Source organism: Carettochelys insculpta, chromosome 3 (genome assembly GCF_033958435.1).
Source record: "Carettochelys insculpta isolate YL-2023 chromosome 3, ASM3395843v1, whole genome shotgun sequence".
Taxonomy (NCBI): Eukaryota; Metazoa; Chordata; order Testudines; family Carettochelyidae; genus Carettochelys; species Carettochelys insculpta.
Genome location: NC_134139.1, coordinates 102,968,425 through 102,993,764, shown reverse-complemented (window position 1 = coordinate 102,993,764; position 25,340 = coordinate 102,968,425). Strand labels below are relative to the sequence as shown.

Sequence of the window (25,340 nt, the reverse complement as noted above, 5' to 3'; positions counted from 1 at the left end):
TGCAGGAAAGGTACGGGGGTGGTGAGCCGGGGCAGCACATCCCTTTGGAGGGTTGAGGCAGAGCTGGGTGCAGGGTGTCTGTGAGCCGAAGCCACAGGCAGTGGGGGTTTGAACCAGGGCTATGCGGGGTGGGGGCAGGTGTTGAGCCAGGACCAGAGGGGGCGGGATTTTGAGTTGCATTTAACTCACGTTAATGCAAGTTAAGTGCAATTTGAAATCATGCATTTCAGGGGATTACTGTACTTCAAAGATATTCATTTCAGCTATTTATAGTATGATTTTTATACATGCAAAATAATATTATATGGTCCTAACTATACTTGGTTCCAAGTATTCATGCATCTTTGCTTGGGTAAGTGTCCTATTTTCTAATCCTAAAGCTAGCTTCAGTTTTGCAAAGTATTGTGGGTTATCTGACATGAAGGAACTGAATTGTGGGAAGAGGATAATTTAGCAACATAATTCCCAACATATCCGTATAATGTATACCCTATTACTGTCATGAACATAGTACTACTTTAATGTGGTGTATACTGCACCTAACATACATTTATTGGCTAACAAAGTTTGGTTTCTGACTTCTGTGCAGATACTTTTTTTTAGATTGGGGTATCTCGTTTTTATAGCAATTATAAATGCATTAAATCAAACATGTTCATTTCTCTGCTCCAGCATTAGTTAAAGTCATATCCCATATTATTTTTAAAGAACCATTGTGTTTGGGTGCAGAAACCACTAACACTTTTCAGGCTGACAAGCATATGAATGTTAAGAACGTTACAGATATTTATATGCTCAGGAAAAATGACACATTTTCCTACAGAGGGATTTTTATCTGTTCTGGTAAGAACTGATGGATGATGATCAAAGGATCCTTAGTGTCGAGCTTAAATTCCCTGTTACTATATTAAGCAGTAACTTACAGTAAAGGATGGCTTTCTGTGCAGGTGAGCTGCATAGCAGAATCTTTCCCCTGATTTGAACTCCACAGTAAATACGCAGGAGGAGATGAAAAGCTAATTGAGCTAAAGGCAGTGTTGTCACAAGAGGACGGTGGAGCTTGCTTCTGGAGGATTATGACATGAAGGTGGTCCATGTTAAGGGGAGCAACAGTGTTATAGCTCAGCGTTTCCCAAAGTGTGGTCCATGGCGCAGTATCAGTCCTTGGGGGGTGGGGGGGGGAAATACTGGTCCTTAGAAAATATACAGATTATCGCACGTGAGCCTATTAATTTGGTACATTTTATATTTTCCCATATAATTAAGGTGATAACAATAAATTAGGCACTTAATATAAATCTTGATATAAAATACTTATTATGTACTATTATTATTGTGAATAAATAATAAACAGTGAAAATGTATTCTTTTTTCATATGCGTTTATATTTTTGGGCCGCAAAAATAGTACTGAAAAAAACTGGGTTCTAACTATACAAAGTTTGGGATGCCCTGTTATAGCTAATGCCCTGCCACGAAGGGAGGGTACAGAACTTACCCAGGTCACTGGCTAAGTAACCCTGCTCATTTCAGTCTTGAAGCGGGGAGAGATGTGACAAAGTAGGACGTGTGGTGGTGATGAGTTGTGTGTGCTATTCAGCACCCTGAAACAAGCAGTAGAAATCGCTGCTCTTTGTAACCTAAGCAACCAGGTGACATCTTTTATTCCCTGGAAAACAGAACAAGAAAAAATTTACGCTGTTTAGAAGAAGGTTTCTTTTTAGGTGTTGGTACAGTGCTGTCTAAAACAATGGGGCTTTGTAGTGCAAATAATAGCAAAAGGAAAATACTGTCAGACAAAAGGGATCCCTTTAAGCCACCGCACTGCTTTTGAGACCCTCTCTTTTCTGTTTTCCTTCTCAGCAGGGGCGTTTTGGAATTAAAGTTACCAATTGTAAATAATTTTTAATAATCAGTTTGGCAATTATTTTATTCATAGTCATTCAAGAAATGGTTTCTAAATTGCTCACTGCTTTCCTTTATGTATTTGTCATGGCCTCTCACTTCCCATAGTATCAGAGTGCTTTATAGTCCTTTAATGTGTTTATCCTGACAACATCCTTGTTCATGTCCCATCTGAAACCTACCTAAGTCTCAGAGAGACTAGGTGACTTTCCCAAGAGGACACAGGAAATCAGAAGCAGACTAGGGAAGTAAACCTGGTTTTGTTAAGCCACTGGCTAACATCTAAAGCCCTGGACCATATTTCCTCCCTGAAAGACATGCTCATGTAGAGCAACGTAAAATCAGGAGTTGCGGTAACTTTTTCATTTTTTGGTCAAGAATCACAATTTTCCAGGCAGGAGCCAGTCTGCAGTATCATTACTTTCCCCAGCTCCAGTAATTGTTGCTGTAGAAAATGGAATGAGTTGGGCCTTGAAGGGTATGACAAAGAAAAAGTAATTAAGAATCACAATAGACAATGTAAAACCTTAACTACAAACTAGAAAATGGTGGATGAAACTAAAGCTCTTGTGCTTTCCCCCATGTGTTCAAGGTTTTGCTCTGTATCACGTACACCTCCACATTTGACCTGAATGGAAGTTCAGTGCTCAAGATTGCTGAGGTGAGTGCCCTCCATCCCCACACTTAATATTGCTTGTTTTCTTTTCCTATTGCCCTGACCTAGAATGTAATTTCTATACACAGATAGGATTGACTAAGTCAAAACAATTGTAGTCATTCTTAATGATTAGTACCACCCTTGTTACTACTGCATGTTAGTCAACATGTTTAGTGATCATACAGTGCTGGTAACTATAAAAATGCACTGGAAGATGTACTTTCTACTCATCGTATTGTTCTTAGTGGCTGCTGTGCATTACAGTATTGTCTGTTTAAAACTTGGCCTGTTTTGTTTTGCTTTGCCTTTCACGGTAATAAATGTTCACCTTCAACTTTACAACATGTGGGGTCAGATTTATCCCTGGTGAAACTCCACCAAGGTTAATACTTCCAACCGAGATGAGATTGACCTTTATTAGTGTGTCCCTAATTCCTGGTGCATCCAAGAAAAGGAATCTTTACATCCCTAAATTTATTATGTTGTCCCACTGGCATTAATCAATCTTCCCTTGTTCTCGTTGTATTTTGTCTGTATTAAATTGTAAAAAGGGCTTTGGCAGCTGGAAGATGTACCTGTCAAGAGCAGAGCTCTTTATAAATGAGCATTTTTGAACAAGTTACCTATCTTCTTGCACAGTGAGTTTCAAGCAGTGAGCATTCCCATGTAGCCAGGAAGTAAGATATGGGTAGAAAGAGTGAATCTTATAGCATGGCAGGGACTGTTTTATATATAATATAGAATGGAATCGTATGGAATTATACTGCGTAGGTTGAAAGGAATGAATATACACTTAACATGACAGTATAATCCAGAATGAAAAGGTTTGTAGGAAAATCTTTGAAAACCCTATGACATAACACCCCTCTATTCTTACAGTACTTGTTAGCTGTTCGTTTCTGTAGTGGGGAAGAATAATTATTTGTTCTGTATTGATGGAGATATCCGTCTGTGTTCTGCTCTTCCTTAAAAGACCGCTTGAGACGTTACAGGTGAAATTAGTGAGCCAAGAAAGAAAATGGCTAAAAATAGTCAGGCAATGTCAATTTTTCCTTGGTGCATGGGGAAAAGAAAACCTAGATAGAAGTGCCTCACTCTGCCTGGTAGTGGTAACACTGCATAAATATGGGGATGAAGCTGATCCTGTATCACCCTATTGCTACCTAGTAGGGAGAAAGGCATGGCAACTAAGAAAGCTAGCTGCTTTTACTATGGCAATTTGCCTGCTAAAATGTCACTAACTGACTTTACAAGCAGACAGATACAAAAATAGAAAATTTTAACATTTTGTATAGAGACTAAGTCCTAAAAACATCCCATGTACAGAGTACATGATAATACTCAATTCGGGTTGACCTGCATTAACTCCCGGTTTCACACTCTTGAGTAATATTAGGAAGTTCAAATTCCTTTTTCACTGGGGTTATGGAGGAGCCTTGATACTCGGCTCTGTACAAAAGATGTACCTCCCCAAGCCAATGCCTCTCCCTTTCTCAGTTTGTGCCAAGTCCCTGGTGCCCCACTCTCCCCAACAGAGGCAAACATGTGGCTCCTTTTCACTGCTGCAGCCTCTCTTTGGCTGATTTTCCTCTGTGGAGGGCAGAAGTGTGGGTGCAAGTTGAAGGGGAATCTATGCGTGTTTAAAGGTGTATCTGTGAACTGTAGACAGAGAAATACAGTAAGATACAATGCCCATTGGGAAAGGTAATAGCTCCAGTATTTCAACCTTTGAGCTGATGCTTCAGGTAGTGGAAATCAGTTGTCACCTGCTTCAAGTTCTTTGTTCCCTGGGGACATTCCTAAGGCTATGAGCATTATCTGAAGTCATGTTTTCTATGCCTACTGTGTGTTTTCAGAAAAGGAAATGCAACTGACACATGACTGTTTGTTTTTTGTTTAAAAGACCCTGATCTATGCCAGCTTGATTTTGTGATGTGTTGTATCCTGCTATTGTTTAGTGGCTCTGCCGTACCCTCACTCCCAAAAGGCCATGTATACCCTAAAAGGTTTTGCTAGCATAGTAAAGCTAGTTAGCACTGTGAGATCTTTAAACCAGCCAAAGACTGAGTTTAGATGAAGCTCTATGGGCAAGAAAGTGCTTTGGCTAGGTTGACACGTTTTGTTCAGGGGATCCGTATCAGCTATACCAGCAAAAACACTCTTACCATATCAGCTCTGTCTAGCTTAGACGTGTTTGCTAATGTACCTACACAGAAAAGCACCCGTTTGTGCTATTGGGCACTCTGTGATTCTGACCCAGAGATATTACAAAGGCCTTAACATATGAAGTCTGAGGAGTCAGTTCTCCTCTTCACCCGAACTCTTCCCAGTACTAGGGTGGTAGCCACTAGAGGGCTGGAGATGGCTCCCTGATTCAGCGCTGATCTGGCCCCAGCATCAGATGCTCAGACTTACTCCAGTGGAGAGTCAGTTCCGTTCTGCTAGGTGCCTTTCTTGCCCAGCAGGCCTCTTCCCTTCCCTTACATGTCCTATGTTAGGTTGGAGCTGGTGCTAAAGCCTGTCTCTGTCTCTGCTCACCTCTTCTTAATGGAACAAAATAGCAGAAACAGAACAAAACAGAAGAAATGTAACACTTTAAAAACTAAAATGCTACATATCTGCCGCTTTGTTTTGTTGGAGGACAGACTAACACGGCTACCTCTCTGTTACTCTTCCTAATGGGGGTGTGCCTAAAATCGGAATTATCTTCTGGCAAGCTAGGACCTAGCCCCTTGGTACCACCTGATGGTCCCATAATGTACACATCCCAAATTAGTGAATATATCTGTGCATTTTGGCCTTAACCCCAGCCTCAGTTTCCCCATCTGTTGCCTGAGGGCCATAATGCTTTTTAAGCAATTGGAGTTCTGTGAAGGATAAGGAGATAATATTTGTGAAGCACTCTGACCATGAAGTGTTGTGTAAATGGCTTAAATATTATTAGCATTGAGGCTACAGTAAACCTAGCTATATCTAACAACATGCAGTATCTTTAATGTTGGTCCGCCTGGGAAAGAGGGGTTATTTCAGGTTTATCTTTTTATCTGTTCCCACCTGTGTTTTGGGAGATTGTCTTGTTTAACCCACTGCATTGCTTTGTCTAACCCTTTGTGTTTTGCTTTCTTAGCTGTGTTTTGCATGTCACAAAGCTGGAAGCCCCCAATTGCATGAAATGATCAAAGTGTCCATTGCACACCTCTTCAGTGCCCTGTGCTCTCGCATTTTTACTGGTGCACCCCCACCAATGACATTTCACAAGGTATCATGCTTGGCTTGCGAGACTGGAGCTTAGCTGCGCAACAGTGCTGCACGTTAACATGTTAGGGGTGGGGGAATAAAAAAAAGGAGAAAATGATCCTGCTTATCCCAGACAGTCAGCCTGCCTTTAAATTTAGTCTGAATTCATTCAGTAAGATAAATTAGGAATATTGCCATTCAAACCCATGCAGCAGACACAGTTCCAGTTCAGCCTTGACAAGTTCTGAGTTGCATGATTGTCAGTGGTTGATAGGATTTTGAATTCCTTGCCCACTGGAATTTTTGTGTGGTATATGAACCTCTGCGCCTCTTTTCCTTTTGAAAATGGCAGAAGAATAAGGATTCTCCTACCTGTCAGAGAAACCTAAAGAGGAAATCATACTCACATAGCAAGACAGAGCATTCTGCTACCAGTAAACTGAGGCCTGAAGTCTCTTCAGACCATAAGATTCTGTGATTTCATATGTATTTCCCCTTAGGCCTCAGTCCTGCAATGGATGTGTGTTGGCAGAATCCCTGCTTCTATGTAGAGCACCACTGAAGCCAAGGAGGTGTCAAGGGTCTGTTCATATAGGTCTGAGTGCAAGATTTGAATGTTTGCTGTTCAGTGAAGAAATTCTGGTTTTGTTCAGATGGCTTTCCTGTCACAGAGTGCTGCACACTGTATAAATAACAGTAGTGATGGCTGCATGGCACCTTTTTACACATGTAAGACAAAAACTTTAATCTGCGTTGAGAGCCTATGCAATGGGAGACGTTGTGCTTCTTTGGAATCTTCCTCGCACTTCTACTAATCAAGTGCCTGCTGAATGAAATTCCCCACTTACCTTAGGAAATGTAACACTTTCAAAGTCCACAGATGCCCTTAAGTCTAAGACAAACTGTAAGTTCCATCCGTTATGGCATGCAGATGCCTTCAGCTTTATCAGGCTTTAATGTGTTGTTAAGATGGGGACGTTTACAAATCTGAGAGAAGTGTTTTGTCTTTATCTTGCCTCTGTCACAGAAGAGACACAAAATGTCTTATGTTACCTATATTTGTTCTCATGATGTTAATCCTGGGCATAACAGAGTGAATGGGATAAGAGCTGTAGTTGAGATTATTCCAGTGTGTGGTATTTTGACTCTCACAATTTACATTAATCAAGCATATTAAGTTTGTAACCAAGGAATTCAATCATGCTTTATTGATTCTATAACTTAGACACAAGGCAGAAATCATAAAAGCATTAGAACCTTTCATATCTGCTGGATATGTCTGCCAAAATGAGCAGAGGTGATAAATTCAAAGGGTTTCTGACAGCTGGTCTTATTCTCCATTCTGTTATATTAAAGTAATGCACGTGGACAGCCGTTCCATTTTAACCTTCCTCTCTCTGCCTTCCAGAGAAGTTAATGACAAAGCTCCTTTTGATTTCAGTAAGGCTCTTGACTGTGAACATGTCAGTATTGATTAGTGCACATAATGAGCTAACCACCTTTTAAATTTTCATCTTAAAAGCTGGGCTGCCTCCTCATTAGGGAAATAGAAGTATCTAAACCAAGAAACATTGCTTTTATTCCATCTGTGTTCCTATAATGTGAAAAAGACAACCACAGAATCGTAGAAGATTAGGATTGGAAGAGACCTCCAGAGGTCATCCACTCCAACCCCCTGCTAAAATCAGGACCAAACCCAACTAAATGATCCCAGCCAGGGATGTGTTAAGCCTGGCCTTAAAACCTTCTAAAGATGGAGATTCCGCCACCTACTAATTCATTTCAGTGCTTCACCACCCAAAAGAAGCAGGCCTTGGGCCAGTGGAGGATGGCTCCCATCCATTGACCTCTGGGTTATGGGCCCAGCATGCTTCTGTTGTACCACTCTGCTGGCTAAATTCAGTTAAATTCAAATTTTGTTTTAAAAGAATATACGAGTTGTATATTAATCTATGTACATACAATATATGCAGTGTTGTTCCCTTTTTCTCTAAAGCTGGAAAGGTGTTAGACTGTTTTACCTGGAATACATAATAACTATTTACGCTAAACAATCTGTTCCACTTCGTATTTAACTGGGACACGCTGAGTACATTTCCCAGGCCTGAAGAAGAGCTCTCTGTAGCTTGAAAGCTTGTCCCTCTTACCAACAGAGGTTGGTTTGAAAAAAAAAAAAAAAAAAAAAAAAAAAAAGATTACCCATCCTCACACACTTTGTCTCTCTCTACATAGTGTATTTACAACGTATGTATTCATTGCCAGGATGACTTTACGCAAGAGTTAAAAATTACATCCCTTTAAAAATTACTTTGATAGAAATGCTGACACACCTGAATAACTGCCCACCCCCCCAGCTGAAAAATACAACAGGTAGCGTTACAAAGGCTGGCTGACTTTGTATGAGTAACTTCAGAACTGTAGAATCACAAAGTTCAACATATGCCAAAGTGAATGGAGTTGTTCCTTCGGATCACAATTTATTGATAAGTATGTTAAACATTCTGGTGCAAACCCCATGATACAGATTATAGGCAGCACTAATTCGCTCATATGTCAAACTAGAGGCTGATACATCAAAAATAACAACATAGGAATTACAAACTGGTGAAATAAACACCTCCTAAAAGAAATTTTTAAAGGACATTGCAATGGGCATAATACCATATCCTCAGCATTACAACTGCACTGCATTTTCACACCTGAATGCAAAACATTGTCTTTGGGCAGAGTCCAAGCATGGAAGAGGTGAACCTGACAGATAAAAGTTTGTAAACGTTATGAACAACTGAAAATGTAGTTAGACTGCAAACTCTGATGCAACATGAACTGTATAGCAGTCATTCTCACTATAAGAAAAAATATTCGGTTACAATTTTTTTCACCCTGTGGGCACCAAACAGCTACTGGATGCTGTAATAAATGTAAAGTAAAATCATGATTTACAATAAACAATCAAGATCCTTAATTGCATCCTAGTGGCAGAAATTGTGTACACGTTGCCAACATATCAGTCATACAAAAAAAAAACCCATGCAAATAACAATAACGTGAAAAGAAACAAAAACCTTTTTGAGCCTTATATGAGTGGATGATACCACTTCTATACTAGCAACAGAATTGCAGAGTAATGGTCCCTCTCGGCTCATTTGATTCCTGTTAATGTCATGAATAGATCACTTGAATTTAAACAAGAGTACCTATATGCTAAAGCAACACCCACAGCACAAGTCACTGCCAGGGCATCACAGTTTGACAAGGGAGGGGGAGTCGCTGCCATTTTTGTATTGCCACCTCAAAATGCAAAACACTTCAGAAACTTGACACATTGTGTGCTGCTTTTAAATCATATTTAATTGGATTTTGGCTACTCATACTGCAGAAAAATTTTTCGAACGCTGTGTACTAGTAAATCTAGCTGATTTCCTGCATCAGAGAGAGCTTCATTGCCTCCTGAGATGGTCTGCAGTTAAGTTGTTTATATCTGTGTGCTCCTATCTTGTTTCCTCACCAGGTTTGCATTGAGACATATGTGTCTAGCTGTCACCAGAGGAGTATTAACACTGCTGTTCGGGCAACCCTCAGCCAAATGTTGAGTGACTTGACTTTACAGTTACGGCAAAAGCAAGAGAATACGGTGAGCCTTCCAGCATCAACAAATGGTTCAGTATTCTGTGGCTGTGTCCCTTTTGTGTGTCTGCAGGGCAGTGTTCTGTGACGGGGTGCTCTGCGTTCTGCCATTATTCGAGCATTCCAGCATGAGTCCCGTTTAAACTGACGTGCATCTGACGAAGTGGGTCTTTGCCCGTGAAAGCTTGTGTTCCAAAAATCCGTTTGCCCATAAGGGGCCACAGGACTTCTTGTTTTTGTGAATACAAACTAACACCGTCAGATACCCGTTTAAACTGCCCCCTTTTGGGGCTCCATCTATATGCGTACATAACAAATCCTTCAACAGACACAACTCTTCCCTTCTAGCAGGCAGGCTCTACGTTTTGATTTGCAAGAAACACTTCATGCTGATGTCAGGTTGTCTTGACCTTGTTTTCTTTTTCTGTTCTTTTATTTTGTATGTGTTTCTTGTAGAAGCCCAGTTGAAATCCTTATGCCAAAACTTTCTTAAACATTAAATGTTGCCCGTATCAAATAATTTAAGTACAAAAAGATATTTTGTTTGGTGGGGGGTTAATTACAACATCTTAGCCAATTTATTTTGGATATGGCCCAAATGTAATGATTTGGGCCGAAAGGCTTCTTCACCTTCTGGGTTACTGGCAAAATCATCCCTGGTTTCTGTTTGTTGCTTTTATTATGTTATTAAAATCCAAAAGAGCCGTTTGCATGAAACTCCAGCATATTGTCCAGATGTAATTATAAGCACCTCTGGGAAGATTTGAAACTACTTTGGCTTGTTGCACCTATGAGCAGTCCCTTGCATATTAATGAAGAAATTATTTGCCTTTGTGTGTTTGGCACATTAGTGGCTTTTGCAGCTGTCAGTTGTGTAGAGCTTTAATCTTAAAGCAGTTGTGCTAGCTTCAGTAAAACAGAGATCCTTTTTAAAAATTTAAGTGTAGTATTAATTTGAGAAATAAGAGTAAAATTTAATTACAGGGTTACTTATATTACCCTTTCTCAGTATAAAGTGTGCTCAGCTTATAAATCAAAAGAGACCCCCAAGCTGGCAGTTCTGCAAATTCCTAGGCCCTGTTTCCACTATGTTCTCTGAAAACTGAGTTGTTACTTCTGCTCGTACATGCTGACCTCTATTTCAAAATAAGGCTGCTGTGTAGACATATTCTGGGAGTCTCTGTCCCAATGATTTTCACTGCATCTTAACTGTCTTAATAGAAATCATTTTTAGAAAAATGGGACTGAGACATTTTTGAAAACTGAATATTTTAAAGTGTTGCATATGCCTACAGCACTTTTCTTCCACCTAATTATGACACTTTTTTTTTATGACATGTTTTTTTTTCCCTTGGTAGACAACAGAAAACCACGAATCCATGCAGGCATTCAAGAACCAAGGTATCAATCCCACTTTATGGCAGCTCCTTGAAACCTGATTTTCTTTTCTCTTCTTTCTCATCATTCCTTGTACTCGCCTACAGTTGCCAAGACATTCGGTTGCCATAGTGTTTACTTCTGCAGAGTCATGCTGCTTCTCTCATTTTCCGCTGCTCACACCTGATTGGTATCACTCTCCTTATTTTATAAGTGCTCTGGTTACCTTCAAACCTGAGAAGTGTCTGCAAAATCTTCTTGGCTTGCAACAACTCTCATTAGATCTTTGTCTGTACCATGTGACTGGTGTTCCACACAGGAAAACAATAGCTAATAGTTACAGTGTGCTGCCTCTGCAGCCTAAGGGCTTCAATGTTATGGGCAGGGTTAAAGTGAAATGGGTTCCCTTCCAAAATTTGAACAGTGTTTTTCAGAGATTAGGAGGGGTCTGGAGACACACATACAATTTCTAATCTATTGAGCCAGCCATGTTATATTAACTCATGGATAATGGCTTCCCTCGTTTCATTAATATGTTTACAACAGAGCTGCTAATATCTCTTACCTTCATCGTGCCCACAGCATCATTTCCTAAGGTTTTTCCTAGGCTCGTTTCCACCATGTTCTCTGATGGCTAAAATCTTTATTAAGCTCTGATCCTGCAACTGGACCTGTGGGGGCAGGCGCTTGTGCCCCATGTAGAGCCTGTGAGAATCCTCACAGACATTACATTCTGCCCACACAGTTTCACATGCAGCACTGGGGCCTTAGTTGCTACGCAGATATCTGGTGGTTGGAAGGAGAAGCGCCAGGCCAAACAATAGGAAAAGCCATCAAGATTTTAATAATTGTGATGGATTGTTTATAGCTGGGTGTCAGGCAGAAGTACGGGAGCCACTTGCTATCCTCCGTGCCTGTGTAGGAGGAAAGGGCTCACATTCTCATAGAGGCATTTAAGCGGTTAGGGTTATCTTCCATGTTAATGATACTACTTTCTCATACTGTGGATTGTTCGCTCAGAATCGCGTCCCATTCCACTACCATTCACACAGCATGCTTTTTGTGAATTCTGGCAGCCCGTGGTCCACAGCTGAGATCTGCAGATCTGTGTTACAGAAGCTGAGGGAGATCTGAAAGCAGTAGGGTGGCAATTCCAGCCCAGCTACTTATATGTAATGCCAAACACCTTTTTTGTTCCTTGGAGGTTCTACAGTAGAGTCCCTTTGTGATGATGTTGTGTCCGTCCTCACTGTGCTCTGTGAGAAGCTTCAGGCTGTCATAAAGTAAGTGGTCGTAGTTATTTAGCTATAATTCATATTCTTTGCTGCGGTCTCTGGTGGAAGCGTCCCTTGTAAAAGATTGTACTGTCCTGGTTCTAGGATAACAAGCCAAAGAATTCTTGCACAAAGTTACTTGTGGGAGGTACATCACTCTCTGTTTAATTGATCATGTTGTATTAAGCAGTGTGGGGTTTTTTTGTGCTGGTACAAGCTAGTACTCCCAGCAGCCCCAGCCCCAGATCACTGGGTGGCCAGGGGACCCTGGCAGTCCCATGTCAGGTAAATGGCTGAGTACTGGCTCCTTTTTTTAAATACAAAAAAAAGCACTGGTATTAAGTTAGTCCATAACTGACAACCTGACCGCATACACCTGTTAGTCTATAAAGTGCCACAGGACATCCTTCTGGTTGTTCTCAACATGGCCGCAAACGGTTTTGATTTTAAATCAGGGGTGAGGATCACCCCACTCTGCTTGTGATCCAGGTGCAGACTGCAGTTTGCCTGGATCTGGTTCCCAAGGCTCAGGGCTCCCCTCCCGAGCATCTGGCCTGCTGTGGGTGGGGGGTGTAGAGCCCCTAGCCTTGCGGGCCAGAGTCAGGCAAGCCGGGGCTAGATCTGGTCTCTCCCTGGTGGGGACAGAAAGTGTCTCCTCTGCTGCTGCTCCTCCCACTCCCCTGGCTGGGGGAATGGACGCTCAGTGCTTCCTGGAGTGGCTTTTCCCATCTCTCTTATTGGCTGGAATTCCAGCCAAAGGAAGCAAACAGACATTCTGGGTCATCACCACAAACATGCTGCTTCTGTGAGGTGACCCAATCACTGTCTCCAAAGAGTCTGTAGATGATACCTCCAAAGAGATTCCTCAGGAAGCCTCTGGCAGCAACAAGGAGGATATGATGGACGAGGAAGAGGAGGCGTAGGACAACAGTGGTTAACAGGCAAATGGAGCCAACAGCCAGGGACTTCTTGTTATGCTGAATCACATCGCCCCTTCTCACAATGTTCACAGCCGGACCCTGATGACAGGGACGGTACCTATGGTGAGTACTCATTTCTAATCTTGCTACAAGTGGGTTATGGCAGTTGTGTGTGATCTGTAGCTAGCACTGTACCTACATAGCCCTGGGCCTCCAGACCAATTTATTAATGTGTCTGGGGATGGAGCGCAGATTTTCCTTGCACATCTCCATAAAGCTCTCAGACAGGCACTCTTTAATTCTTCTCATGAGGTTTTTGGGGAGGCCTGCCTTATTCTGACCTCCTCCATAGGACATGTTTACACGCCAAGCCACCAGTAAGTAATCAGGTGTCATTGCACCACTGAACAGTACAGCATACCGACTAGCCTTGTGCCCATATTCAGTCATCATCCATTCCTTATCAATGTTAGTTATTCTAAGGAGGCTAATATTGGTTTTTTGCAAATTACAGGAAGCAGGGGAAGGAACATTAAGCTACTATATGATAGCACAGGCTGTTCCACCATGCGTGGACAGCAAAGCAGGGAGGGGAAGCATGTGATGAGTGCCACAGCTTCTAGCCCCCACCCACCCACACACCTGCTTGCAACATGCACAGCTACAGAAACTGCTTTTGTAATCACAGGCTTGAAAGCATACCCGCAATCTGTTTCTTACCATGACTGGAAGCAAACTGAGTCAAGTAGGACCCTAAAGATCTCTGTGTAGTACCTGCTGCATGGAGGATGCTTAAAAGCCAAAATTTGTCCTTGCACAGAATACATCCCTATTGTGTTCCACAGAGGTCCCTTCCTGAAATTCCTTTGTGTGGTGTTAAACGTCGCTCATCTACAGTAAGTGTGTCACCTTAATGTCTGGCCTTCGCTTATGTTTTGTTGCAGTGTGCTCAACAGCTGGCTCTTTGATCACCACTTGCCCCCACCACCCCAGCTGTTGGACTAGCACAGATCTGCAGGAGAAAACAAACACGGTATGTTCAAAGAGCGCATGGAAGTCGCCCCCATGGACAGGGCAAAACTAAATGCAGGGAGGAGACGCACGTCGGAGAAGAGGAGGGTGGATTGGGAGGACCGGAGAGCGCTCAGAGAGCATGAAGTCTAGACCCAAGAGGAGATGTTGATTCTGATGAGGCAGCAAACAGAGCTGCTGTGGTGCCTGGTACAGGAGCACAGAGCCCTACTGCAGCTCGTGATGAACCACATGCCCCCCTCACCATGTTCCCTAACTTCTCCCCATCAGCACCCCAGAATTCAGGAGGAGGAGGAGAAGGAATCAAGGTCAGCCTTGCATTCCACTCGCGGGGACGCTTCTGAGAGCAGAAGGCTGACGTTCCCCCACCTGTGAGGGCAAAAAGCCCTTGTTTACCCCAAAGCCCCTACCATGAGCTCCTTTAGTGTCCCCCCTGAATAAAAACAATTAAGCTCAGAAAACCGTGTCTTTATTGCTTGTTTTGCACTGGGGGGGGTGGGTGGCTCCTTAAGAGCATTAGACATGACTGTTTTGTTGCTATCGGGTCATTCATAAAGCTGTTTTTCAAAGCCTTCCTGATTAGAAGTGCCCCTTGGTTTGCACTCCTTATTGCCCTGGTGTCTGGCTGCTCATAATTACCAGCCAGGTGATCTGCCTAAGCCCTCCAGCCTAGCGTGATATTTTCCCACATTCTCTCATAAATTATGGAATACACAGCGGACTGCCACCACAAGACTTCAGGTGAGTGCTAATCAAGTCAGGAGGCTCATGAACTTGGCTTTTAAACAGACAAAAGCATATTCTGCTACCATTCTGCACTTGCTCAGCCTGTAGTTGAACTGCTCCTTACTGCAGTTCAGGCTGTCTGTTTATGGCTTCATCAGCCAAGGGAGCAAGGGGTAAGTTGGATCACCCAGGATTGCTATATGCTGCTGCACTTCTCCAGGGGTGATTCTCTGGTCTGAGCAGAATAGAGTTCCTAAAGGCATCATGCACCTTTTCCAATCATTCCACATGGATGTGGGTGAAACAGCCCTTGTGGTCCACCAATGCCTGCAATGCCGTCGAGAAGTCGAGAAGTACCCTTTGTGGTTTATGTACTCTCTGGCAAGGTGGTCTGTTGCCAAGATAGAAGTGTGTGTTCCATCTATTACCTTGCTGCAGTTAGGGAACTCCATTCCATCGAAAGCATCCACTGTGCTGTGCACGTTTCCCAGAGTTTCTTTCCGGGCAGAAGGGTATTGATCGCCTTGGCGACCTGGATCACAGCAGCTCCCACTGTAGATTTCCCATTTTTAATTGATTGTCTGATGTCCCGTAGCTGTCTGGCATTGCGAGCTTCCACAGAGCTATTGGCACTTAGTTCTGAACTGTCAGAGCATGTCTCATATTGCTATCGAAGTTCTTCAGGGTGGGGAAAAGCAATTTGCAAAGTTCTATGAAAGTGGTCTTATGCATGCAGAAGTTTCGTAGCCACTGCTGATTATCCCATACCTGCAGAACAAGGCAGTCCCGCCACTCTGTGCTTGTTTTATGGCACCAGAACTGGCACTCGCTGTATACAAAGCACTGAGTACAATCAGCATCTCTCCATTCCTCCTCTCCAGAGTTTCATGTATGTGTATATCCGTGTCCTTCTCAGAGTATTCATCGCTGTCATGGCTGCTTAGGCTCTGCACATACCGTAGCACAATGTGTGAGGTGCTCTTAATACTTGACACAACAACTTGAAGCTGGGTAGGTTCCATGCTAGCCTTGCAGTGGGATCTGCGTGAGTCTGCAACAAGGGCATAAAAACACTTTTTGCTGTTGCTTTCTAAAGGGAGGGAGAAGAGAGAGTGCACTGTGGGATGCTAACGCCACACACACACACAACCACCCATGGCACATTTTTGTCCCATCAGACACTGGGACAGAAATCCACCATGCAAGGGGCAGCAGAAACTGTGGGATAGCTACCCACAGTGCATTGCTGAGGAAGTCAAAGCTAGCAAACCTAACGGGGACACACTCCATTGACTTTATGTCCCAGTGTGGACATTCACCCTCAACTTTACAAAATCTGGTGCTATAAAACTGACCTTATTTTGTAGTGTAGACGTATCCTCAGAAATAAATAGAACCTAAAAATATGGTGTGTGAACTATGATTTACTATTGTAAGATGTCTACATATCATGGATTCACTAATTCATAATTCTGCACCTATTTCCACATTGTGTATTTTAATTATTAGAAATTAGTTCTAATAAGTTCTTGAGGAAAACAAACGTATCTGGCTTGTTAAAAAACTTACTGAAGCAATTATGTGGGAGGCTGGGAGTAGAAAGCTGTTCTTCCTTTCAGCCAATGGTTGTTTCTCCTCAAAGATTCACTCTGCAGCCTTTGAGCCTCAGAGGTGAGGCTTTGGGTTGTTAAACTGTCTTTTCTCTGATCTCCTCACCTGATGATTTCTTTAACATGCTGTTTTTAACTTCAAGCATATTGGCATTTACTTCTGAGGGAGGTCAGGTGAGGGTGACCAAAGAGGTGTTAAGGGAGATGAATTCTGGTCATTCTTCTGGGGTGCTGACTCTAGTTGGGTTATTAGCAGATGGGCACCACTGAGAGCTATTTGCCTACTGCAGAACAACATCATCCTCGTGGTAAGATGTTTTCGTACTAGATGTTGGAAAGAATTCAGAGGCAAGGATATTTATGTGGATCAAAAAAAAAATCCAAGAACGTTATATAAGGACCATCTTCTGTATATATTGTATTTATATGACTTTCATATGAGCTAATGTGGGAATGTTCATATGATGGTCCGTATCTTTATGAAATACATGCAAAGACAGTAAGCTGGCATTTTCAAGCCATCCCTAATGTGGATTTGGGTATCTAGTTTTAGACACTGAAGCTTCAAATTGTTGGCCAACGGACAAATAAAAGATGTATTTCTACTGAGGAATAATTTATTTGATGAGTCAAACAGAAATATATTCAGCAAAAGAACCAGGAAAAAGAAAAGATGGTGGATCAAGAAGAGCCAAGTCTCTATAGCTTTGTCTACTTTTTGTTATACCTCAGAAAATATGGTCTCCAGAACCCTCACCTTCTCAAAAATAATAATCCAACAGGAATGGAAAATCCTTCCATGACTTGTGAAGTGAAAAACAGAACATTAATCCTAGTGAAAAAAATAACTTTTACATGAAGAAGTAACTTTACCCATTCTGTCCCTTGCAGTTAATTCTCAAAATATGCCTAAGAGCGTGTTCTGTTTGTGGTATCCACAGATCCTTCCATGTACTTTCTCTTGGGATTCCTCTTAGTATCAGTGATTGCAGCTAATTGATGACCCCAAAGTCTAGCTCTACTGAACTACCGATTTTTACTTTTTTGCTATGATTCTTCTCATCAGAAAAATAAAAAAGATGACAGCAAAAAACCGAGAGAGAGAGCGGAAAAAATGCTAAAATATCTGTGTAATAATAAGAATGTTAGGCAGATGCTGTCCGCTCTCAGTTTGCATGAAGAGACTGTAACAACCCTAACGGGCTTGAGAAGGTTTTTTATTCGTTTGTTGGAAGAAAAAAAATCATAATTTTTAGATAATGGCATCCATCTTCTACTTTTCTTTTTTTAAAGAGGACTTTTTTTCCTTTTATTGTTACATCTACTGCCTGCTTTTACTGAATGTCTTTAAGTGCAAAGTAGTGGGGTGTAAAAAGGATCAGACATTTGAAATCTATTCCATTTTGATGCAGACACAAAATAACACTTATGAATTGCAAGATAACATGCAGATGAAGCAATGCAGTTCTCCAAACATCATCATATAATTAATTATAATAATTAATCATAACTAGAGGTCCTGTTGCAGCTCTGCTTGCAAGCAGAAGTAGGCCTGGAAGAAAAGTTCTAGACAGAAACCTTTTGTAATACACATCCAAAGTATATGGGCTGGGCTCTGTGCTGGCCAGAGGAGGAGTTCCATTGGGGGCTGGGCTGGGCCCCAATCTGGGTGGGGGGGAGGACCTGTGGGGCTAGAAGGGTGGAGGGCTTTGTTGGGGGCCTGGGCAAGGCACCATGCTGGCCAGGGAAGGGACTAGCATGGGAGTGGGCGAGGTCCCCATTGGGGGGCGGGGCCTGGCCCTGTGCTGGCTGCGGGAGGGCCTGGGACTGGCACAGTGCTGGTGGGCAGGAGGACATGGTAGAACCTCACTTGTACAGACAGACAGATGGACCCAGCAAAAATAATGTCTATGATAACGATAATAATAATATAATGATAAAAGGCCCACAAATTTGTTTTCATCATTGTTGAACATTCTTTGTTTTTGTTTGTCAGTGAAAATCAGCAACTGCAGCTTCTCTACCTGGAATGTATTCTCTCAATGTTAAATAGCTCCTCTCCCAGCATGCATGATCACAGAGGATTCACTGACCTTATTTGGTGAGTACTCTTGCACCTTCCTTTGAAGACAAATGGAGTTTAGATTTCCCTTGATTTAAATGGCTTGGGAGCTTTTTCAAGAGCGAACATGAAAAAGCCATGCCCGGTCTTCACTGAAAAGCTCTTTGTTAATACTTTGTTGGGTAATACAGGTTTCTGAGCAGTGGGTCCTACTATGTGAAACACTGTAGTAAATCTCATTATTATCATGGAATCCCAGTTTTTAGGTTGTGAAGGGATTTTGTTGATCATTTTGTGTATCTTTCTGCAACAATGTAGGACTGAACCCTACACTTTTACTTAAATTCAACCAGAAGTGACTGGGCTCTGGAGTGGCACTTACCTATCAAGGAATAATAATCTGCAACACTTCCTGAGTTACTGGCCTGTGTTATGCAGGAGGGCAGGAAAGTCTGACTTGTGTTATGCAAGAGGATGGATTAGATTATCTTAATTGCCCCTTCTGACCTGAAAAGTCTGTCTAATATATTATTGAAGCCTCTGGTGATGATGCCTCCAAGACTAATTTTATCAAGTTATTCCATTTTCTAACTGATCTTACTGCAAGATCCCCTTTTTTTCAATGTCAAGCCATTAACTGTCTCAATGTAGAGTTCAAATAACGGATTCAAATCGCCTGAATTAATCCTTGGCCTGCTTTCTGACAGCCTCTTTGTCCTGTTTGGATGGTTGGCTCCCAGCAGTGGGGTTAGAAATAGGGCTAGAGTGTGATTAACACAAAGTCTGCCAGAGCCTGTGGAGAGCAGTGGTGTCCAACATATGATGCTCGAGACTCTAAGACTCCCTGGAGGGTGTCTGTGATAAGAAGTAAATGTGGATGTGATGGTGAATAAAAAGTGTGTCCCGTGAGCTACTGCGCTCTGTGGCTTTTCAAGAGAAGTGTTTGAATCTGGCCTATCTCCATGGGGGGGAAAGGTAGGGGAAGAGGAGCCAGCAGCCACAGCGGGCCCTGGGACAAGATGTGAGGGGGGACAGCTCCACATCTGTGGAAGGGGTGGGGCCTAAGGTGAAAGGGGTGGGACCTGTGCAGCCAGCATTTTTCACTGCAGAGATAGTGGCCTTGGGCCCTCCCACAACCCCTAGCACTCCACAGAGCAGCACTCAAGCAGTGATTCAGAGGGGACCAGGGCTCTGGCCACTGCTGCTGCAACAGTAGCAGTGGTGTTGGTCAGGAGCCCCAGGGCAGTTGTCCCATTTGCACCTTCCCCGCCCCACCCCCATCAGCGGTCCTGGATAATAGTCTTTTCCAGGTGCTTTCAGCCACTTCCCCAATGCTCATATTCAACAGCTACCCTGAGGCTCACCTAAAGCGTATCACAGGGTTGAAAGGACAGGGTAGTTCTGCTTACTCCACAGCCTGCTTGCTTGGCTGTTGGAGCCCTGCTGAGACCAGTGTGGTAGTTTGACTGGTGCTGTAGAAACCTAGGAGAGCTCCTGGCACGCACATGGGCAGATACAAACACAACCAGCATAGAGCCGAAGCAGGGGAGAGGAGCTGAGAAGCAACATCCACTTACAGCTCCCTGATTCTCTCTCCTAGTCCTGGAACAAGCTAACGCAGGCGGATGACTGCTCTGACTCATACCAGCTGCTGTGTGGTCCATCGGGACCATGTGTCAGCTGGGAAGAGCCAGAGTGCAGCTCATTCCAGCCCTCTTCCCTCTGCACCCTCTGGGCCAGAGGCTGAAGAGAGAGTGGCATAGGAGTTGGCTGTGCTAGCTCAATGCTCAGAGGGGGCTTTCTCACTCCAAGGGCAACCCCGTCGGGCTTTGCTCGTGGTTTCTGCTCCTTTCTGCAGCTGCTTTTAGCCCTCATGCTGAAAAGATTGGGCAGCAAAGGTGGCAGGCAAAATACAGCCCGCAGGCTGGATCTGGCCCGCAAAACAGCCAGATCCAGACCGCCACCATCCCGCAACCCAGTGGGAGCCTCGGCCAGGCTCCCTGCCTTCTGCACTGCCTGCGTGTCACTGAAAATGGCCAGCTGAGAGGGAGATGTGTTCTGTGTGCACCACGAGCCCTGGTGAAGGATGGGGGAGGTTTGTATGCTGTCCCCAGCCCCAGCACAACCTCACACCTCCCATTGGACAGAAACCAGGCAGCACATAAAGTACTGTATAGCCCCTCACCCCACCTTCGGGGCGCACAGAGAGCACCTGAACTGAGCCGCACTTGCAGCTCAGGCAGCACGGGAAGTTCCCTGGGCACAGCGTGTAGTGAGCACTTGGCCCTCACAGCTGCCTGAGTGTCCTGCTGGGCTGCTGGCTGGCCACTGCCTAGGCAAGTGCCTCCCAGGCAGACCCTGTACCTGGCATCCCACCCCCTCCATTCCCCAACTTTCTGCTCTCCCTCCTGCACCAGGTCACAACCCAAACCCTCTGTGCTCCTGCTTCTGCATCCTCCCCAGGCCCTGTACTACCCCAATCCCCTGCCCCAGGTCACAACCCACATCCCAGCACCCCCAGCTCTCCCCAGGTCTGTGCCTCAGGTCATAACCCGCTCCCTCACCCAGACTCCCTCACAGACCCCAAACCCCAGTGCCCTATGACGAGCACCCTTCTGCACCCAGCCTCTATCCCAGACCCCACGCCTCCTCCATTGATATCATGGATGAGTAAAGCCCCTAACCACTTCCCAAATTTTTGGATTGTGTGCCCCATCAAAAATTATTGCCCACCCCTGTTTTAGATGACCATGTGCAGCTGGTACTAAGGAACCGCTAGAAGGCAGCATGTTTAGTCTGATGGCTGTGATGGGGTGCAAGGAAGTAAGTCCTTTCAGAGACAGGCTGGTGATGGAAATAGCCTTTGTGAAAAATATACAGTGCTGGTGCTAAAATGTATTTTGCCTGTTTAAGGGTGCAGTGTGGCACCTAATTACATGGATTAACATCAGATAGGCCCTTCAGGAGTATCCTGTGCCTATGTTTTATGGTTGGTAGAGATTGGAGATTTAAGAAAGTACAGGTTGAACCTCTCTAGTCTGGCACCCTCAGGACCTTACTGGTGCTGAAGGAGAGAATTTGCTAGGCAACGGGAGGTCTTTATTGCATTACCAACACTTCCACTGCTTACTGGGCTCTTAAATGACATTTAGGGGTAAATTGCAGCTAAATAACAGCACAGAACACAGAGCCAGGACTGATGGCTGTAAGCAAATTTAGTGGGACCCTGGGCAGCTTGGCCACAGCCTTGATGAGTGATCATCTGGCAAACTAAAAAGATGCTAAATTACAGATGTTGCTGGATGAAAGAGTGCCAAATTAGAGAGGTTCAACCTGTAGCACAAATATGAATATAAGCATGTTGCTTGAAGCTATCAATTATGTGTGGTTATTTAAAAAGTAATTAAAGTGGACTACATACAGGTACTTTCACTGGTTTTAATCCAGCCTCACTGGGCTAATAGTCTTCAATGAGTTGTTATAATCTTGAATTAGTTCTCCCTGGATCCCATGTGCTCTGAGGGTGGCTGGGGTTGTATGAAGCAAGCAATGGATCACATGATGAGGGATTTGAAGTCACAAAGGAGAGTCATCTGATGGAGGGGGGGAAGCTATAATTTTGTTAAGGAAAAGCACTTTTAACAGCTGTTTCGGGGGGAGATTAGACCCTGAAGGGAATGATTAAAACCCAAAAGGCACAGAGTGACGAGGACATGGTAGGGGGCAGGTTCCTTTTAGGTAATGTCTGTGAGCAAAGTGTAATTCGTTCCAGAAAACCATTACGAAGTGTGTATGTCGTGTATGTTGCTTGCTTTCATTGTCACATAGTTCCTGGAGAAAAAAAAATAAAAGCACACCTGCATGCAAAACAGCTCCTGAGACCTAGGAAAGTTGATAAGTGTTGAAAGGGGGGTTATACTATTGTTAAACTGTTTCTGGGGGAAAAAATTCAGTCCCGTTAGGACTTTAAAAGCTAACAAAATAATTTGAAGTTATGAGCTTTTGTGGAGCAGACCCACTTGCTCAGATCTGGAAAATTCTGTGAGTGTTTCTGAGAGATTTTTTTTTTTTTTTTGCTATTTCCATGTGTCCCTTTTTCTCTTTCCCTAGGAAGCAGTTGTGTCCAGCCCTTATAGTAATCCTGGGAAATCCAATCCATGACAAAACAATCACCTCTGCCCACAGTAGCATCTGTCTTGAGGCTGATTCACCCTCCTCAGGGGTTGCTGATCATGGTCGAGGATCTGGTTGCTCCTCCACAGCACCTGCCCTCAGTGGCCCAGTTGCTCGGACCATATATTACATTGCAGCAGAACTGGTTAGATTGGTGGGCTCTGTAGAATCCATGAAACCCGTGCTCCAGTCACTCTATCACCGTGTGCTGCTGTATCCCCCACCCCAGCACCGAGTGGAAGCCATCAAAATCATGAAAGAGGTAAGAAAACTGAGAGATGCATTCAAACAGAATGCAAGGGAAGTAAACTCTTGTTAATTGTAAATTATAGTGAGGTGTGTGCAGGAATCCAGTATACGTGCTGTGATAGACTACTGGCCAGAGTCTGTGAGACAGAGCTCTCTCGCAGCGGCCCCGCCTAGAAAGGGTAATGGGTGCCAGATGAGCAAGCTCAGGCCTAGTGGCTGGCACCTGTGAGCTCTCTAAACCAAGGGTTAGATAGGGCCGCTGGTATTGAAAGGAACGGAAGGATTCGGGAAGTGGTGGGCTCTGCTCCCCTGTAGCTGGAGGGTTGAGCTACAGAGGCCAGCAATCCCAGAGTGTGGAAGTGGGAGAAGCTAGCTTGGGTAACCAGAGAGGTTAGTGAGATCAAGAATTGTAGCACAGATGGTAGTAGGACTTGTTACACACAATAAAAGCATGGGTGCCTTCATCCAGAGTGGTTTCTGCCTAGTTTCAAGGGACAGGGACAACAGGGGCCTGGGGCCCAGGAGCCTGTTAGGCTCTGCTACAGTGGTATTCATATGGCTATCAAAATGATCCTTTCTTAACAGGGAAGTTACAGTGAATGCTACTCTGCCAAATGTATTCCGTATTACCATCACTTGATACTTCTTTCTTATGATATTTGCCTGTCGTACCATCTACGCTGGCAACACTGGAAATATTTGTGCAAGATGGATCTTTCTTTTGATTCGGTGCCAGTTTTTTTGTGATTCAGTGGGATAGCTGCAGGGTAGCTGTCACATTCTTGAGCAGCCATGCCAACTCCAGTTGTGTTCTGGGAAGTATCTCGGCCACTAGAACAGTGGCTATTCTGGGTCCAACCAATGGCCCATCTAGCCATCTGCTCTCCCTCATGGCCATCCTTGCTTATACACAGACTACACAGTTCTGTAGGGCACCTCAAAATCTGGGGCACTGTTGGTTCTTAATACCCACCCCATCTGTCTCTTCCTTTCCCTGTTCTGTGTCTCTCCTTGCACTAGAGAGGATCTAGTTACTTAAAAGTGAAAAACCCTTCAGACCTATTAGCGGAACATCAAACGTGTGAAAGAGCCACTCAAGTGGTAATGAAGCTATTATACGGGCATTTACCAACCCCAGATATATACAGTCAGTTTCTGAATTTACTGTGTTAATCGTCAGGAGCTTAGTTCAAAATTTGCTTTGGAAATATTTCATTAGTGTGTTGCTGAAGACCAGAAAATCACATCTCTTTTTAAAAAAAAAAAAAAAAAAAAATTCTTTTTCCCCCTGCATAGGGGCCCCAGTTTAATAGTATTGATTAGGGCCCCATAAATCCTAGGGACAGCCCTGCCTCTCCCCTTGTTGGTGCCAAGACTTGCTGCTCCATCTTGCCCCACTATGCAGGATGCTAAATCTGTTGTACTATGAAGGATGTTTGCTTTATGCCTAATATTTGAATTGTCTTATAAGCAGTTTCTTATGCATTTACTTATTTGCCTATGGAAAAGTATAAAATTAAACATATTTGTCAGTATTTTAGAGCATTATAAAGCCTTCTGTAGTTGATTCATAGTTCAACGTATGTAGTTTCCACTGACCTCCTCTTAGCTTAAAAAAGGAAAGCGAGAAAGAAAGCCACCCTTAATAAATGAAACAAGATACATTTTCCTTTTGATGTGACCTGTGCTTGGACAATATTAATAGCTCAGTTTTAACTTGATCTGGATTACTCCATAGAACAAAGACGCATAGCTAACCTGGATTTTCTTTTCTTTTAGATATTAGGTAGTCCACGACAGCTCTGTGATTTGGCAGGACCCTGCTACTCTGAACCAGAATGCAGAAAGAGGTCCATCTCGAAAAGGAAATCTCATCTGGATCTTCTCAAACTGTATGCTTTATTTCCTCCTTAATTTCTTCTCTTTTAGGTGTACAGTTGATTAGCTACTGAAAAGCCACCCTACCAGGAATGTACACAAACGAGAACCACATGACCTGCTTCTCTAAAAACAACAAGAAGTTCTGTGGCACCATAGAGGCCAACAGATTTATTGGGGCATCTACTTGCATCTGACAAAGTGGGTCTTTGCCCATGAAAGCTTACACTCCAATATATCTGTCAGCCTATAAGGTGCCACAGGACTTCTCATATTTGCAGATACAGACTAGCACGGCTACCCCCACCGCCCCCCGATATTTCTTCCCTAGTTAGAGATGCTAGTGAATAGAACTGTGAAAGTGAAAAAAGAATAAAATGTGGTAAAATTAGTTTATTAGGACCAGATTTTCACAGGTAGCCACTTAGTGGAAGTTTTTTAGGGCACCTAAGCAGGTTAGGTACCTAACGCCATTGGAATCCTAAATTCACTGAAACACCTTTTGAAAATCTGGTCTTTAGGTCTTGACCCTGAAAACACTTATGCACATACTTAACTTTAAGCACAGGTAGTCTCTTTAGATGTGATTGGGCCTGCTCTCAAACTTAAAGAT

The 25,340-nt window shown here is 43.5% G+C and overlaps 1 protein-coding gene across 2 annotated transcripts in view; it reads left to right on the top strand.

Annotated features, from left to right (window-relative positions):
* The window catches only part of ARFGEF3 (ARFGEF family member 3), a 128,064-nt gene that overhangs the window by 47,883 nt on the left and 54,841 nt on the right, over window positions 1-25,340 (top strand). For both annotated transcript variants that reach the window (XM_074990480.1, XM_074990479.1), the window contains exons 5-11: window positions 2,497-2,565; window positions 9,311-9,433; window positions 10,785-10,827; window positions 12,008-12,086; window positions 18,362-18,466; window positions 22,538-22,862; window positions 24,629-24,741. In XM_074990480.1, the coding sequence (XP_074846581.1) occupies window positions 2,497-2,565; window positions 9,311-9,433; window positions 10,785-10,827; window positions 12,008-12,086; window positions 18,362-18,466; window positions 22,538-22,862; window positions 24,629-24,741 (857 nt within the window). The remainder of the gene's footprint in view (window positions 1-2,496; window positions 2,566-9,310; window positions 9,434-10,784; window positions 10,828-12,007; window positions 12,087-18,361; window positions 18,467-22,537; window positions 22,863-24,628; window positions 24,742-25,340) is intronic.